The sequence below is a fragment of the Anolis sagrei genome, chromosome X (assembly GCF_037176765.1).
Source record: "Anolis sagrei isolate rAnoSag1 chromosome X, rAnoSag1.mat, whole genome shotgun sequence".
Classification (NCBI taxonomy): Eukaryota; Metazoa; Chordata; class Lepidosauria; order Squamata; family Dactyloidae; genus Anolis; species Anolis sagrei.
This window is the reverse complement of record NC_090034.1, coordinates 25,342,774-25,359,472: the sequence shown is the minus strand read 5'-3', so window position 1 is coordinate 25,359,472 and position 16,699 is coordinate 25,342,774. Positions and strand designations below refer to the sequence as shown.

Here is a 16,699-nt window from a genome sequence, read left to right as displayed (position 1 = left end):
TAAATTCATTTTATATGTTATTTTACATATGCATATTGTTTTGTATGGTCATTTATATAATGTTGTAAGCCGCTTTGAGTCCCATTTAGGGAGAAAAGCGGAATATAAATAAAGATTTATTATTATTATTATTATTATTATTATTATTTTTAACCTAGGGAGCAAGTTTCCCTCTGCGATCCCTACCTTTTTGGGTAACATTCAAGGTGAAGAATTGCTGGGTAGTGAATGTGATGGAGGAAGCCCACCAGCTTCTCAAGAGAGCATAAAGGATGAAACCAAAATGGGCTTGAATGAGGACCAAGCGATGATGCAGGACTGCTACAGCAAAATTGTAGAGAAGTTATCCACTGCAAATCCAACCATGGTTTTACAGGTATAGTTGGATCTGCAGTTTTATTTATGTTATTTACACTTGCAAACAAGGGATACACAATTAAGTACCTCCATGCAGGAGGAAATTACTTTTACATATTTGGGGAATATATCCTGTGATATATTGTACAGCCACCATTTCTCTTTGCATTGATGTCAATCCAGGTTCAGATGCTCGTGGCAGAATTGCGCAGAGTAACTGTCCTTTGGGATGAACTTTGGCTGGGGGTCCTTTTGCAACAGCATATGTATGTCCTTAGGCGGATCCAGCAGCTAGAAGATGAAGTAAAGAGAGTCCAGAACAACAACACTCTACGCAAGTAAGATTTGCTTAATGCTGTAAGTGGAATGTCTTTCCTCTCAGAAACCAGAATCAGAGCTGGAGGAGGGATGTGGTTTACCCTGATTCACTGCTAATACAAGACATCAGTCTAACATCCCTAATAAGAAACAAACAAGTCACTCTTAATGAATTCAACCTGCCATGTTCCAGAACATTACTTTGTCATTAGCCTTTTGTTTAATATTATAGCATTGTATACTTTAGTTGGGAGTCACTTTGAGCATTCATTGTAAATGGAGGCCTGATTCAAAAATTAAATACATTATTAGTTATTAGCACTAGTATTTTATGAAAACACTTGTAGTAGTATTCTTGAAATCCTAGTAATATTTGTCCCAATCCCACTGCGTTTTTAGAGAAGAAAAAATAGCTATCATGCGTGAAAAGCATACCGCCCTGATGAAACCCATAGTTTTTGCTTTGGAACATGTGAGGAGTATTACTGCCGCTCCTGCTGAAACACCGCACGAGAAGTGGTTCCAGGACAACTATGGTGATTCCATTGAAAATGCCCTGGAGAAACTGAAGAACCCATCCAACCCTGCAAAGCCAGGAAGCAGCTGGATCCCTTTTAAAGAGGTAGAGTGTTTCAAGCTTGCCAAGTGTTCTGTCACTGTATATGTACTCAAAAGTCATGCCTGTTTTGTAATAAGTACTTGGAGGATCTGTATAATTTCACTATGATAAATTAAATAGTTGACTTCTCTGAAGTGACTTGCCCTTTTGTTACTAACAGTTGCAAGTATGCAGAGACTTGGACTGTATTTTAAACTTGTGTCTTGGAAAACAGGTGATGCTCAATCTTCAGCAGAGAGCCCAGAAGCGGGCCAGTTATATATTGCGCCTTGAAGAAATCAGTCCCTGGCTGGCTGCCATGACCAACACAGAAATTGCTCTCCCTGGAGAAGTCTCTGCCAGAGACACCGTCACTATTCATAGCGTGGGGAGCACAATTACCATCCTTCCTACAAAAACAAAGCCCAAAAAGCTACTTTTTCTGGGTTCAGATGGGAAAAACTACCCATACCTGTTCAAAGGTAAGAATGATATACCTTCTCATGGATTCTCATGGATTAAAGTGGGAGATCACTACTGGCTCTTCATATAGTTTTAAGGACGATGAGAGGGCATTAAAGTGCAAGCCAAAGACTTTGGCTTTTCCCCCTAGTCTTTAAAAAAAAAAAACAGAGGAAGGGCTTGAGGACCTAATCCTCTTCTCATGGGCCACAATTGCCCCTTTTAACTTTTGCCTGTTGCTTGGCATTCTTGTGTTTAGGCATGGTTTTCTCTTCCTCAGAAGATTCTGACTCTAGTAGCTCAATTCAGAGTCATTTCTCTTTGTTGTGAACAGTTGCCTGACTTTTTAAAATATGTGTCCACATAGATGTGTAATCTCAAAGAGATGTTTCTGCTATTTCATTCATAACTGTAAGCACCTACCTTTCCATATAGGACTGGAAGACCTGCATCTTGACGAGCGGATCATGCAGTTTTTATCAATTGTTAATACAATGTTTGCTACCATAAATCGTCAAGAGACACCTCGATTTCATGCCAGGCATTATTCTGTCACGCCACTGGGAACAAGATCAGGCCTCATTCAGTGGGTGGATGGAGCCACACCTTTATTTGGACTTTATAAAAGGTGGCAGCAGAGAGAAGCTGCTTTACAGGCCCAAAAGGTAAAACGTTTTATAAAGCCTGACACTATCTACGTATACTTTCACATGAAAGTTATATTAATATATAACCCATTAAGGTGTTATGATTTATTAAGGCAGGATCAAAAATTTGATCTGGAAGAATGTGCCCAAGACTTCAGTCAATAGGATGAATTGCTTTGTGTTCCAGTGCCAATCAAATATGACACAATAACTTTTTTGAAATCATATGCCAACCAAAAATTGAGTATTTGTTTTATCTATTACAAATCATCTTCTAGCCAGGCTCTAAATATATAGAATAATATTTCTAATAAACGATCAGAAATATTCCTCAGATTTGAAGGATGCAAATCGCATTTAATGGATTATATTTTTAGGCTCAAGATTCCTATCAGACTCCTCAAAATCCTGGAATTGTACCTAGACCCAGTGAATTGTACTACAGTAAAATTGGACCCGCTTTGAAGGCTGTTGGGCTTAGTTTGGATGTGTCTCGCCGAGATTGGCCTCTCAATGTCATGAAGTCTGTTTTGGAAGAACTGATGGAAACAACACCACCCAATCTCCTTGCAAAAGAACTGTGGTCATCATGTACTACACCTGATGAGTGGTGGAGAGTGACACAGGTAGGTAGAAATCCCCTGTAAGGTAGAACTAGCAAGTGTTTTGAATAAGTATGGTATCTAATATGTACACACTTCCTTGTGTATGAATGACATAGACCCCTATGACTTCATTGCTTTGTATTGAGACTTTGGGTGTCATGTACCATATATACTCAAGTATAAGCCGAGTTTTTCAGGCGTTTTTTAAGGCTGAAAAAGCCTCCTTTGGCTTATACTCGAGTCAAAGTTATTCATTTTTTACTGGGTTATTATTATTATTATTATTATTATTATTACTAGGTTTATTAATTTACTCTTATTTTATTTACATTACTCTATTGTTTTATTACATTTGTTATTTTACTCTATTATTATTATTACATTTATTTTTTACTCTATTATTATTTTTAGTTTTATTAGAATCTTTTTTTATTTTGAAATTTACTGTAGCTGCTGCATTTCCCACCCTTGGCTTATTCTCGAGTCAATACATTTTCCCAGTTTTTTGTGGTAAAATTAGGTGCCTTGGCTTATATTCAGGTCGGCTTATATTCAAGTATATACAGTAATAATAAGATTAGAGGCTATACTAAATCACAGTCTGCTTTAGGGAGGGTGTAGAGCAGGAGCTTATCTAATTTTTCTCATCTATTGCAAGTTATAAAAAAAATAGCTGTGTGCTGTAGGGAGACCTGCGTTCCAATTCCCACTCAGCTATGGAAACCCATTGTGTGATCATATTCTCTTGCCCTTAAAGGACAATAATGGCAAACTTCCACTGAAAAATCTGGCCAAGAAAGCCATATTGTAGGGTCTCCATAGGCTGGAATTGACTTCAAGGCACATAGCAACAAAAAGAAAAGTTCACAATCCATTCTTCCCAGCTCCTGTGCCTGACCTGTGCATGACTGCTATTATACAAGACTTCCAACCCCTTTTCACCTGGTTTTTTTTTTAACCTTTACTGGTAATAAATCATAAAATAAATTTCTTGGTATAGCTATAGTTTTATCATTTAGAAAAGATTAAAGCCAATTTGCATACTAATGAGATGAGGGTGCTTTTTGATTACATCTTGGCTGAATATTTGATACTGCGGGGCGTAGGGCATCTTCAATATTTTTCATGCCATGTTGGCATACTTGGTTTTTAGCCTCACGTAGCAGAATATCCTCTGTTGGCACTCCTTCTTTTCTCCTGAATTCATGTGAATGCCTAACACAGCCACTTAGGTAGCAAGCTACACCGATTTTTCAGTTTGAGGATCCCAAATGGGGCTGTGATAAGCTTTGGGGCAACTATCAGAGTTGGGAGGCTCATTATTATCACAGAGGTCCCTAGCAAAAATTCAAAAGTTTCTTCTCAGAATGTCTCCAAATGCCCCCCTGAGAGTTAGGGGTATTTCCACCATGTTCCCAGACCACTATAGATCCAGGATAGGGTTTTTTTTAACAACAAGAAGTGAATTGTCGAAGGCTTGGAAGTCACTTCCTGTTTTTTAAAAGGCTCCAGCTAGGCTTAAAATCACACAGGAGAAATGTGGCAAAATTGCCCCCTGTGCCTCCTTTTTGCATTTGGGGGCAAAAGCATCTTTTGACTGGGTGCACAGAAACAGCCAGAGGGATGTATAAAGGGCTGCATGTTATAAGCAACTGGTATACTTGTTGACATTATTGTTTTGTAGAGTGGTTTTACAGTTAGATTATATTTTTCCTATGTGATAGGAAACCAGATTTATAAACATGGAATTCTTTCTTCCCCTCAAGTCTTATGCAAGATCTACGGCAGTTATGTCTATGGTTGGCTACATCATCGGTCTTGGAGACAGACATCTGGATAATGTTCTGATAGATATGACTACCGGAGAAGTTGTTCACATCGATTATAATGTTTGCTTTGAAAAAGGAAAGAGCCTTCGGGTGCCAGAGAAAGTCCCTTTCCGAATGACACAAAACATTGAAACAGCATTTGGAGTAACTGGAGTAGAAGGAGTTTTCAGACTTTCTTGTGAGCAGGTAGGCAATGGGATATTGGGTGCTGTAAATGTGAATATCTGTTTATTCGAGTCTTTTCGCATTTGGTTTTCAGCAACAATTGTAACTTTAAAATATATTTTCTAGGGAGATGTGTTTTGCTGCCCCTGCTGAATGTCTTCAGACACTGGACAAAGCTTTTCAATAACATGTAAAAGGATTGTGAACAGTTAGTGTATAACTTAAGTAATTGATGTCTTTTAAAAATAGGTTCTGCACATTATGAGACGTGGGCGAGAAACCTTGCTGACATTGCTTGAAGCTTTTGTTTATGACCCGCTTGTGGACTGGACCGCAGGGGGAGAAGCAGGATTTGCTGGTGCTGTGTATGGCGGAGGAGGGCAGCAAGCGGAAAGCAAGCAAAGCAAGAGAGAAATGGAGAGAGACATCACACGCAGCCTTTTCTCTTCCAGAGTGGCCGAAATAAAGGTAGATTCAGGCTGCTTCCAAATGTGTATGTTCAGCTGTGTTAAATGTGTTATTTACTGTGAGCGTAGTGTGTACATTTTATTGGCATTAGTTACTTAAATTACTTTACTTGCAATACTGTATTTTAAACACTTTTTTTGAATTCAAATCACGGTTTGTTCATTTGTAAGTATATTAAAGACAACATTTAAAAAGAGATGACAGCTGTGCATTTGCATTTTAGTAACACTGAAATCTAGTTTATTTAAATTGTAATAATTGTTTACAGGTCAACTGGTTTAAGAATAGAGATGAAATGCTAGCTGTCCTTCCTAAACTGGATGGCAGTTTAGAGGAGTATTTAAATGTGCAAGAGGAGGTGACCGATGTTGAGAAATTGCACGGCAAATTATTAGAAGAAAGCGACTACCTGGAGGGAGCGGAAGGGGTAGATCATCCATCTCACACCTTGCAGCACAGGTATAATCATTCTTGCTTTCTATTATTTTAGTTTGGTGAATATCAGAATGTTTTATTGATGGGCCCTGTTTCTAATCTTAAGAAGTTGGGTGTAATAAGAATATTCAGATCTTGTCTAGACTTTTCTTCATATTTGTAACCTTATGTCTATATAAAGATTTCAGAAGGCAGAAACTCATGTGTTCTGCTGGAGAAATAAATTGTAAGCTTAACTGACTGCTTCACGGCAAAAAAATTAATAAACTGCAAATTTTAAAATATTTAAATCCTGATTAATTATGCTATAGCATGTTGGATTTATTAATTTGTTAATTAAATGTTAAATAAATTCTACAGACTTGCTAGTAGAATTAGATACGCTGTCAAATTTGATCATTTTTTTAAAATGTCAGAATTGTGTCTTCGAATGTGTTTCTGAAGGAAGTGAACTGAGTTGAATAAAATGAAGACAGTAGTGTCCCATAAGTACATAAATAAAAACCGATTGAAATTCTTACTTCCTTTTAATGCAGGTATTCTGAGCACACACAGCTGCAGACTCAGCAAAGAGCCATACAGGAAGCAATCCAGGTGAAACTGAATGAATTCGAGCAGTGGCTATCTCATTACCAAGCTGCTTTCACTAACTTGGAAGCTACTCAGCTTGCAAGTCTCCTACAGGAGATTAGCACTCAAATGGATCTAGGTATGGCTTAAACCCTTTGAAAGCTTGGCTTAGTAAATGGCTAAGGGAAGTGGTGGGTTATGGACAGGCTTGACTCATTTGGTGCTTTTTTAAAAATGTGAGTTAAATAATTTTTAATGGTTTATATGGTTTTTATAATATTATGTTGAATGTTTTTAATTGTACTTTATGAATGTATGACATCAAATTCTGCCAGTTGCTGTAAGCTGCCTTGAGTCGTTATAAGGCTGAGAAAGGTGGGCAACAAATGCCGTAAAGAAATAATAAATAAATAATGGGTAAATAAATTTGGGGTTTGGACCTCATTTGGGGTCATATTAATCTGTTTTCAGTATATTCACCAAGACATTTCAGTACTAAGACTAATAAACAGCTGCTCAGATACATCTCCCCATTAAAGGGAGATGTGGACTGTGGTTAATTAATTCTATGATAATGGGAATTGCAACACACTAGCACTTGTGGCTCTCAGGTTGGGGAGAAAGCTTAAAGGAACTTTTAATGTTAGGAATCCTATCTACAAGCCTTGTTTCTCAAATCAAACCTGAATATCCTGACTAAACAGAACAAACTGCAGCCTTCCAGATGTTACTATATCCTATTAGCTGTGATATATAATAATGAGGAATGCAGAAATTGTAGGAGGGCCACATAGAATGACATGGCGGGCATTAAGTTTGACACATATACCGTATTTTCTGGCATATAAGACGACTGGGTGTATAAGACGACCCCCAACTTTTCCAGTTAAAATATAGAGTTTGGGATATACTCGCCGTATAAGACTACCCATCTTTTAACACACACCAATAAACATTTAAAAAGCATCAGATTTGATTTCAGTATGGTAATTTTCCTATTACTGTAGCTCCTTCTCTGCCTCTCAGATCTCGCACCTGCGCACCTGCACCGCTTCACGGCAGTCTTCAGGAGCGAGATCTGAGAGGCAGAGGAGGAGGTACGGTAATAGGATACAAGGGCGGGCCAGACAGGTAAAAGAGGTGTGTTTTTCTGGGCCCAGAGCCACTCTATATATTTTTTCTATACCCCGGGCGCCCTGGATGCCTGCAGCTTGCTCCACCCTTCACTTACACCTTCCTGGTGAGGCGCCCCTTCACCTCACCATCGGGACCACATTAAGTCCACAAATCCTGATGAATGGATTTTCTTCTACCGTACTTGTACAGCGTCACCCTTAATGCTTTCATTAAGTCGCTGCATATGGCAGGGACGCGACCACTGCCATTTTTGAGCTCCCCCACCATATGCAGCAACCACAGAGTCTCCAATTCGGATTGGAAGTTCCAGCACCCGCTCTATAAGACGACTCCCGTGTATAAGACTACTTCCGGGTATAAGACGACTCCCTTGTATAAGACAACCCCTGACATTTGAGAAGATTTTATTGGGTTAAAAAGTAGTCTTATACGCCAGAAAATACGATAATTGAAAGTGTTCAAGCAAGGACTGTATTGATACCCTCTTGCCTAGTAAGACCATTTCTGAACAGTTTTGCTGCAACAGATTGTCTGTGTTTTCTCCAAGGCCCTCCAAGTTACGTCCCGGCAACCGCATTCCTCCAGAACGCTGGCCAGGCTCACTTAATCAGCCAGTGTGAGCAGCTTGAGGGAGAGGTTGGGGCTTTGCTTCAGCAGAGGCGCTCAGTGCTGCGTGGATGCCTCGAACAGCTGCACAACTATGCCACTGTTGCTCTTCAGTACCCCAAAACAGTGTTCCAGAAACACCGTGTTGAGCAGTGGAAGACCTGGATGGAAGAACTTATTGTTAACATGACCATCGAACACTGCCAGGATGTCTACCGGAAGTAAGTTGTCAGTTGAAAAATCTCCAAAAGACAGGGAAGTGCAAACATTACTTTTTAATAATTTCTCCACAAATTCTTAAAAGGTAATGTTCTAATAGAGACTTGATATTGGAAGCAATGAAATAAGTTTCTTGTTATGACTTCCATTTTTAATGTGACAGTAGTTCTGTACATTCCATTTATGCTGTATCTTTTACATGTTCAAATAGAACATAGGGAAATTCCTTAGCAAGACCTTAAATTACAGAAAAGATACAGAAGAATAAGTACTTTATAATGTCGAATCATAGAGTTGAAAGAGACCCCAAGGACTACCTAGTCCAGCCCCCTTTTGCCCTGCAGGAAAAGCACAATCAAAGCAGTCCTGACAGATGGCCACCCAGCCTCTCTTTCAAGGCGTCCAAACAAGGAGCCTCCAACGGACTCCGAGGCAGCAAGTTCCACTATTGAACAGCTCTTCTTACGATCGGGAAGTTTGTAACTTTTTAAAAACATTGCTGTTGTTCAGGTATGAAATCCAATATGCTCCCCAACCGCCTCCAGCTGTGTGCCAGTTCATCACCACTACAGAAATGACCTTGCAACGATACGCAGCTGATATCAACAGCAGGCTTATCCGACAAGTGGAACGGTTGAAGCAAGAAGCAGTCACTGTTCCAGTGTGTGAGGAGCAATTAAAAGAAATTGAACGTTGTATTAAGGTCTTCCTACATGAGAATGGAGAAGAGGGTTCGCTGAGCTTAGCAAGTGTTATCATTTCTGCTCTCTGTACACTTACCAGGTGAGAGAATTATTAAAACAATTGCAGAGGCTGTTAGTAGATTCTAATTTCGTCCCTCCTTCAGAAATAGATTTTCTAGAGTTTTTCTTTCTATATCAATTTTACTTGACATAATTTTGGGGGGAAATGATTGTATGTAGAAATGTGCTTATCTCTGAAAAGATCTTAAAGGATGCTGCCCATGATCCAATGATATAATTCTCGTAGAGTCTGATACTTCTGCTTGTGGATAGGATGTCTGGCTTTAAAATGCCCTTTATCCTTTCCCCAACCTGTGGGGTTGCAATTTCCATTATCCCCAGTCCGCATGGCAGATAACTAAAAGGGATGGAGGTTGTCGTTCAGTAACATTTAGAGACCCATTGTGGATAAAAACTAAAGGGATAAAAAATGTACTTGGCCTCTGTATCCATGGATTCTCTGTCCATGGATCTAACAACCCTTTAAAGGCAACCATGAGGCTGATGTGACCCTCGAGGAAAATGAGTTGGACAACCCTGTGACAGATGGCTTAAAGGTTGAGGGGAAGAAGTTCTCAATTCCACCAGCATTGTATTATATAGAGAACACTTCCAGATGTTGGCCATATATTAGAAATGCATTAATTGGAGATAAGTGTTGTAACAATTAACAATCAAATGTCTTCCTTTTAGGCGCAATCTAATGATGGAAGGTGCTGCATCTAGCGCTGGAGAGCAACTGGTCGACCTGACCTCAAGAGATGGAGCCTGGTTCTTGGAGGAGTTGTGTAGTATGAGCGGGAATGTGACCTGCCTGGTGCAGTTGCTAAAACAGTGTCACCTAGTTCCACAGGATTTAGATATTCCTAACCCATCTGAAGCATCAGAAGCCATCCATTTAGCAAATGGAGTTTACATATCACTTCAGGTGAAATACATCTTCAATATGTGTTTTTAAACACTCATGTTTAACTACAACCCTTGTTGTGTGATGATATAGGTTGAATATCCCTTATCTGAAATGCTTGGGATGAGAAGCACTTTGGCTTTTGAAACACTTGCACATACATAATGAGATTTTGGAAATGGAGCTTGAATCTAAACATGGAAATCATACATACCTTATGAGCATAGCCTGAAGATAATTTGATGCACAATATTTTTGATGATTTTATGCATGAAACAAAGTGTATGTGCATTGAGCCGTCAGAAAGCAAAGGTGTTACTACCACAGCCATCTGTGTGGATTACTGGAGCATATTGGATTTCAGATTTCCAGATAAGGGATCCTCAACCAGTACAGATGACTAAATCCACTAAAATACTAGTTGTCCTTTAAGGATTCAAGCAAGTGAATGAAATAAACCTCTGAGTTACCTGGGAATAAGACCACTGAAAATACTGGGAGCTTGCTTCTGATTAAATTGGTATAGAGCTTCACTGTAAAAAAACTTGTGATTTCACAACTGTCAATGTGAAAGATTTTATTGTCCTTTGTATTCTAAATTAATAATATAATTTAATATAAGCACTTCTGATTTAAAACGTAAATAAAAATAAGATTCTATGGGGTATATTCTGGACACAGGCTACTAAAGGTCCCAAGGCATTCTCTCTCTGTGTGTATGAGTGTGTGTGTGTGTGTGACTAGGAAGCATGCCTGGCTATTATTATTATTATTATTATTATTATTATTGGCCATTTAAAGGTTATTTGGCTCTTCCCCATTAGCTCTTTTTCAAGATCAATTCTAGTTTTACATGTCAATTAAAGAACCCTTTAAAAACATCTCAGATCAAGTGTGGAGGCATTTAAAGCTCAGTGTTTCATTTGTTACTTTTTAAGCTAATCAGCAACCTACTATCCTTTGAGAAGTCACAATAAAGAATGATTTAGTTTTGTTCTCTTTTAATCCTTACACATTTCTTTGTTCTTCTAATAGGAACTGAATTCAAATTTCCGTCAAATCATTTTCCCAGAGGCTCTCAGATGTTTAATGAAAGGGGAATACACCTTGGAAAGCATGCTTAATGAACTCGATAATCTCATTGAACAAATTACTGATGTCCCTTTGCAAAGTCTGGTTGAGTCTCTTCAAGCTTACTTAAGAAATGCAGCCATGGGACTCGAAGAAGATGTGCACACTCATTATATTGATGTTGCAAGGTAAATAGCAGCATAGATGTTTTCATTTTGTCTCAGTTACAAAAGGGATACAAAAATATGGTGCCAATCACTATCACAACAAAAGACAAAAATGACTGGTCCCCTACACCAGCCTGAGAAGAACTGCTTCAGATAGCCAAGAGATCTACAAGAGTACTTCCACTGATCTGAAAGAGGCATATATATGTGGATGCTCCAGGTCATCCAAATTAACAAATAGCTCTAAAGTTTTGTTTTTTCAATTGGGTTACCTTTCTCGTGCAGAAGCTCATGATTTATTTATTTATTTATTTATTTGCTATGCTTATATATCGCCTCTCTCCGCCGCAGGCAACTCAGGGCGGTTTACAGTGAGCACCAAAACATAAAATACAATTAAAACAGTTAATATAAATATAAAAACCAGTTAAAACAGTCAATATCAATTTAAAAACACATATCAATTAAAGTCTCCTCGTTAAAAGTGATGATCCTGGTAACTTCTCTCAAGGTTCAAGGAATCCCTGGAGATCTACTTATGAGGTCTTTATTGTTGCCTAGAGTTAGTTCTCAAACAGACCAAAGGATTTCAGATCCTGTTCCTGATTGATCTAAAGAAAAACAATTTTTCCTGCCCAGGAGGTTGTTGTTCTCTTTAAGGCTTCTCATAGACTCTTAGATCAGCTGAGCTCCTGTCTCCAGAAATAATGTCCAGGGTCTCATTGAAGATACCATTTTTTCACAACAAGCGGGTGGTGAAGTTCATGGCCTTGACCCATCTCTTGTGGCTGATGATACCTTATGAGCAAGTTGTGTCTTGGGCTCATATCCCCTTTTTGTCCTTTTAGTTGGCAATGGAGAAAAGCATATCCATCTTAAAGACGTGGCTGTTCCACTGTACTTTTGACTAAGCAATTCCCTGGATAGCTGGCCCTAGTTAGGACTCAAAAATCTTGTCCTCAAGCACTTTACAATTGTTATATTCAAATCTTTAATGATTAATCATTCTTATCCTTATTGCTGCTACATGATATTTGCCCTTTACTACCTGCTCTATACTCTAATGTTGTGGCACCAGTCCGCCCACCCACGACGAAACATTGAACTTTGCTATTGGTTGTTGGTTCTGATGTTTGTTTTATATGCAGCTTAATGTTGTTGTTCTTATTTTGTTACATTGCTTTTTGTTATTATTTTGTTGATATGCATTTTAATGTGTTGTGTTTTAACTGTTTGGTTGGGCCTGACCCCATGTAAGCCACCCTGAGTCCCTTCGGGGAGATGGAGGCGGGGTATAAAAATAAAGTTGTTGCTGTTGTTGTTATTTGAAACACAACAATATTAGTAATGCGTGCAGATCCTAGTAGGGTGGCCTTTTGCAGTTGACAGATGGTAATTTTGTCAGCACTGATTGTGTGTAAGTGCAGGCCAAGGTCTTTAGGCACTGCACCCAGTGTGCCAATCACCACTGGGACCACCTTGACTGGCTTGTGCCAGAGTCTTTGCAGTTCGATCTTTAAATCCTCATATTGTGTCAGCTTTTCCAGTTGTTTCTCTTCAATCCTGCTGTCGCCTGGGATTGCGACATCGACAATCCATACTTGGTTTTTTAACACAATCGTGAGGCGAGGAGTATTGTGCTCCAAAACAGTCTGAATTCGGGAGTCCCAGAGTAGTTTGATGTGTTTATTTTCTGTAACTTTTTCGGGCTTGTGCTCCAACCAGTTGTTGTTATTGTTGTTATTGGCTACATGGTTGAAGATGTATATTCGCTCAGTTTACGAGAGGTCTAGATTCACCTAAAACAGCTAGTTGCCACTCGGCCTGCAACCTTTTTTAAAATCACGTTTCCATTGCAAAAGATATGTAGAGCAGCCATACAGGCAAATCCATTTACCTTAATAAACAAGGTAGAGGTAAATGCAAAGATGAGTTTTTTGTTCTTGATCATTTCCCCTTAGATATATATGTGGTTTTAGGTCAGGCATGTCACAGACAGAGATATTGCTTGAGTCCAGGCATGGGCAAACTTCGGCCCTCCCAATGTTTTGGACTTTAACTCCCACAATTCCTATCAGCCTCAGTCCCTTTCCTTTCCCCGCTCAGCCGCTTAAACAGTTGAGGGGGAAAGGAAAGGGCCTGAGGCTGTTAGGAATTGTGGGAGTTGAAGTCCAAACACCTGGAGGGCCAAAGTTTGCCCATGCCTGCTTTAATCATTTACTATGAAGATCCACCCTTGTCTTTGAAGAATGAAACATCTAGCTCCACACAATTGATTATAAATATCTATTCTGGTCTTCATTTTTGTGGCGATCTGTCATACCTAGCTGCCTGTCATTGGTTGTAAGAAGATGGGGAAGGGCGAGCTGAGGATGTATGTAGTCTCTGCTTCTCTACAGAATGATTGGATCTTCACAGCCAGTGCTCCATATAACATTCTAACTGCCCTTCCTTTCTTTAGGTTGCTTCATGCCCAGTATGGTGAATTGATTCAACCAAGAAATGGCTCAGTTGACGAAACACCCAAAATGACAGCAGGCCAAATGCTATTAGTAGCATTTGATGGAATGTTTGCTCAAGTGGAAACAGCATTTGGATTATTAGTTGAAAAGGTATACTAGAGTTGCAGACTTGGCTGGCTTTGTAAAGCAAGAGATATAGAAGGCAAGCAAACTTATTCTTTGCTTAATTTCCAATCAGCTTAACAAGATGGAGATCCCCGTGGCATGGCGCAAGGTGGACATCATCCGAGAAGCCCGCAGCACCCAAGTTAACTTTTTTGACGATGATAACAATCGACAAGTTCTAGAAGAGATCTTCTTTTTGAAAAGGCTGCAAACGATAAAAGAATTTTTTAGACTCTGTGGTACTTTTTCTAAAACGCTTTCAGGTAAAAACTTAAAATGACCCCATTTTTCCTTAACATTTTGTTTCAAGCATTATTTTATATCCTGAGCCTTTGTGTAGAAGGCAGGTACAATTTCTTATATCAATTTCCTTGTGAGAAAAATGAAATGAAACAACTAGTTCACACTTAACACTGAATATAGACACAAACCAACAGTTGTAGGAAACTCGTATCTTATGATTACACATGCCCTATTCTTTGAATTTCCCTCCAAAACCTATTATTTCCATCATTTATTATTGGACAGTTGCATATACTTACTAAGATGGTGTAGTGATCTGAGCACTGTTCTGTATAGATCAGGGTCTGAATTGTCGTTTGGCCACAGAAACCAATGGGTTGCTTGGCAATCACACTCTTTCAGCCTCAAAGCAAAGGCAAATCTTGCAAATCTTCTAAGCAAATCTTGCCAAGAAAACCCCAGAATAGATTCACCTTAGGGCAGAGCTTTCCAAACATTTCATGTTGATGACACAGCTTTTTAGACATCAGTCTTTTTGTGAGACAGTCATTCAGGTTTACTAGCAAACCAGGCATGGGCAGACTTCAGCCCTCCTGGTATTTTGGACTTCACCTCCCACAATTCCTAACAGCCAGTAGGCTGTTGAGAATTGTAGAAGTCCAAAACATCTGGAGGGCCAAAGTTTTCCCATGCCTGGGTTAATACGAGATATGGACACAAACATCACTTGTAATAATGACATTTATGGGAACGCAACACCATCATATGAAAACTTTTCATTTATATATTTTAAAATATATGATTTGTTGCTTATTTGACATAGACTCAGAGGTTTCTCTTTACATTCACACGACACACACTACATACACTACATACACTACAGCCGACACACAGTTTGGAAAGCTCTGCCTTAGGTTCGCCACAAGTCAAAAATGACTTGAAGACACACAACGACAGCACATTACTAAATGTTTGCAGATTCTTTATGCAGTTCTTAAGAGATCAAAACTTAATCTGCATCTTGCGAGGTAGGTCAGCTCATAGCCACTGGAGGAACATTGTGACTTAAACATAGAGATCCCAAGTTCTGATACAATACTTTAACAATTGCATCAAAATTCTATTAAAATGGGTGTTATACTTATTGGCATAAACCATTTTCTCTTGCATAGAATACCACATTCTGTAGTGTTTGAAATCAGTAGTACTGAGGATTTAAGGGTCTTATAATTATTTGTAATCCTCTTCTTTTGTAAGGTATAAGCTCAACTGAAGATCAAAACACCGTGAATGGACCAGTGCAGATGGTCAACGTGAAAACTTTGTACCGGAACTGTTGCTTTAATGAAGATCAAATGGCCAAACCTATTAAAGCATTCACAGCTGACTTTGTCCGGCAGCTTTTAATTGGCCTCCCAAACCAAGCTTTGGGGCTGACGCTGTGCAGTTTCATTAGCGCCCTTGGTGTGGATATAATAGCTCAAGTAGAGGCCAAGGATTTTGGGGCTGAAAGCAAGGTCTCGGTGGACGACTTGTGTAAGAAAGCGGTCGAGCACAACATCCAAATTGGCAAATACTCCCAATTGGTTATGAACAGAGCAACGGTGTTGGCCAGTTCATATGATACTGCATGGAAGAAGCATGACTTGGTGCGGAGACTTGAAACCAGCATTTCCTCTTGTAAGACGAGCCTACAGAGAGTGCAACTGCATATTGCTATGTTCCAGGTAGGTGAGCAGTTCACTTCTGCAACTTTCCTCCAGACGTTGGAAAACTAACCATCTATGAGAACTGCTTTGAGTCAGAGGGAAATGTTGTTTTGTATGGCTCAGGATGCCCCTTGAGAATTTAATGTGCAATAATGTGTATTTTATAGCAACCCTGTATCCTAGATTCATTACTTTGGTACGTGTTCACTTCAGCAGATATTGGAGGCACAAAAGAATGGGAATAGCAGTATACTAGAACTGTGGAAAAGATCTACTGGAGATCAAGCATTGGCTTACCAATCCTCTCCTATTCTTTATTATTAACTTTATTATTTATACCCTGCCTTTTCTCCAGGAGGCCATTCTTTGCCTTTGTGTATTGATGGGCTCTGCCTTTTTTTAGAAGTAGTAATGCTATTTTAACCCTACGCTTCCCATGAGGATTCTGCCTTGGTTGTCGAAGATGTCTCCTACAGACAAGAATGGACATTGTCAGTCAATTTCCAACATGTCAGGCTGATGTTTAAAATTCTTTTTCTTTCAAAAGTGGCAGCACGAAGATCTCCTCATCAGTCGTCCACAAGCCATGACAGTCACTCCTCCTCCTCGGTCTGCCATTTTAGCCAGTATGAAAAAGAAACTTCACACACTTAGCCAGATTGAAGCTTCCATTGCAGCAGTTCAGGTAACAATTTTAATTGTTTCGTAGAGGAGTAAGTAGTGAGAAATGCTTAAAAAGATAGCATGAAAAAATAGTATGTTTATATATTTTAAGAGCCCCCTTGGTTGCACAGTGGGTTAACCTGCTGAGCTGGT

General features: G+C 39.2%; 1 protein-coding gene across 1 annotated transcript in view; it reads left to right on the top strand.

The window, feature by feature from the left end:
* The window catches only part of SMG1 (SMG1 nonsense mediated mRNA decay associated PI3K related kinase), a 76,516-nt gene that overhangs the window by 50,059 nt on the left and 9,758 nt on the right, over positions 1 to 16,699 (top strand). Inside the window, exons 37-54 of the mRNA XM_060786319.2 lie at positions 159 to 376; positions 541 to 695; positions 1,075 to 1,297; positions 1,509 to 1,755; positions 2,171 to 2,400; positions 2,760 to 3,008; positions 4,754 to 5,002; positions 5,231 to 5,449; positions 5,718 to 5,908; positions 6,421 to 6,593; positions 8,139 to 8,418; positions 8,927 to 9,199; positions 9,853 to 10,087; positions 11,102 to 11,325; positions 13,766 to 13,916; positions 14,005 to 14,194; positions 15,432 to 15,901; positions 16,431 to 16,568. Of these exons, the coding sequence (XP_060642302.2) occupies positions 159 to 376; positions 541 to 695; positions 1,075 to 1,297; positions 1,509 to 1,755; positions 2,171 to 2,400; positions 2,760 to 3,008; positions 4,754 to 5,002; positions 5,231 to 5,449; positions 5,718 to 5,908; positions 6,421 to 6,593; positions 8,139 to 8,418; positions 8,927 to 9,199; positions 9,853 to 10,087; positions 11,102 to 11,325; positions 13,766 to 13,916; positions 14,005 to 14,194; positions 15,432 to 15,901; positions 16,431 to 16,568 (4,115 nt within the window). The remainder of the gene's footprint in view (positions 1 to 158; positions 377 to 540; positions 696 to 1,074; positions 1,298 to 1,508; positions 1,756 to 2,170; positions 2,401 to 2,759; positions 3,009 to 4,753; positions 5,003 to 5,230; positions 5,450 to 5,717; positions 5,909 to 6,420; positions 6,594 to 8,138; positions 8,419 to 8,926; positions 9,200 to 9,852; positions 10,088 to 11,101; positions 11,326 to 13,765; positions 13,917 to 14,004; positions 14,195 to 15,431; positions 15,902 to 16,430; positions 16,569 to 16,699) is intronic.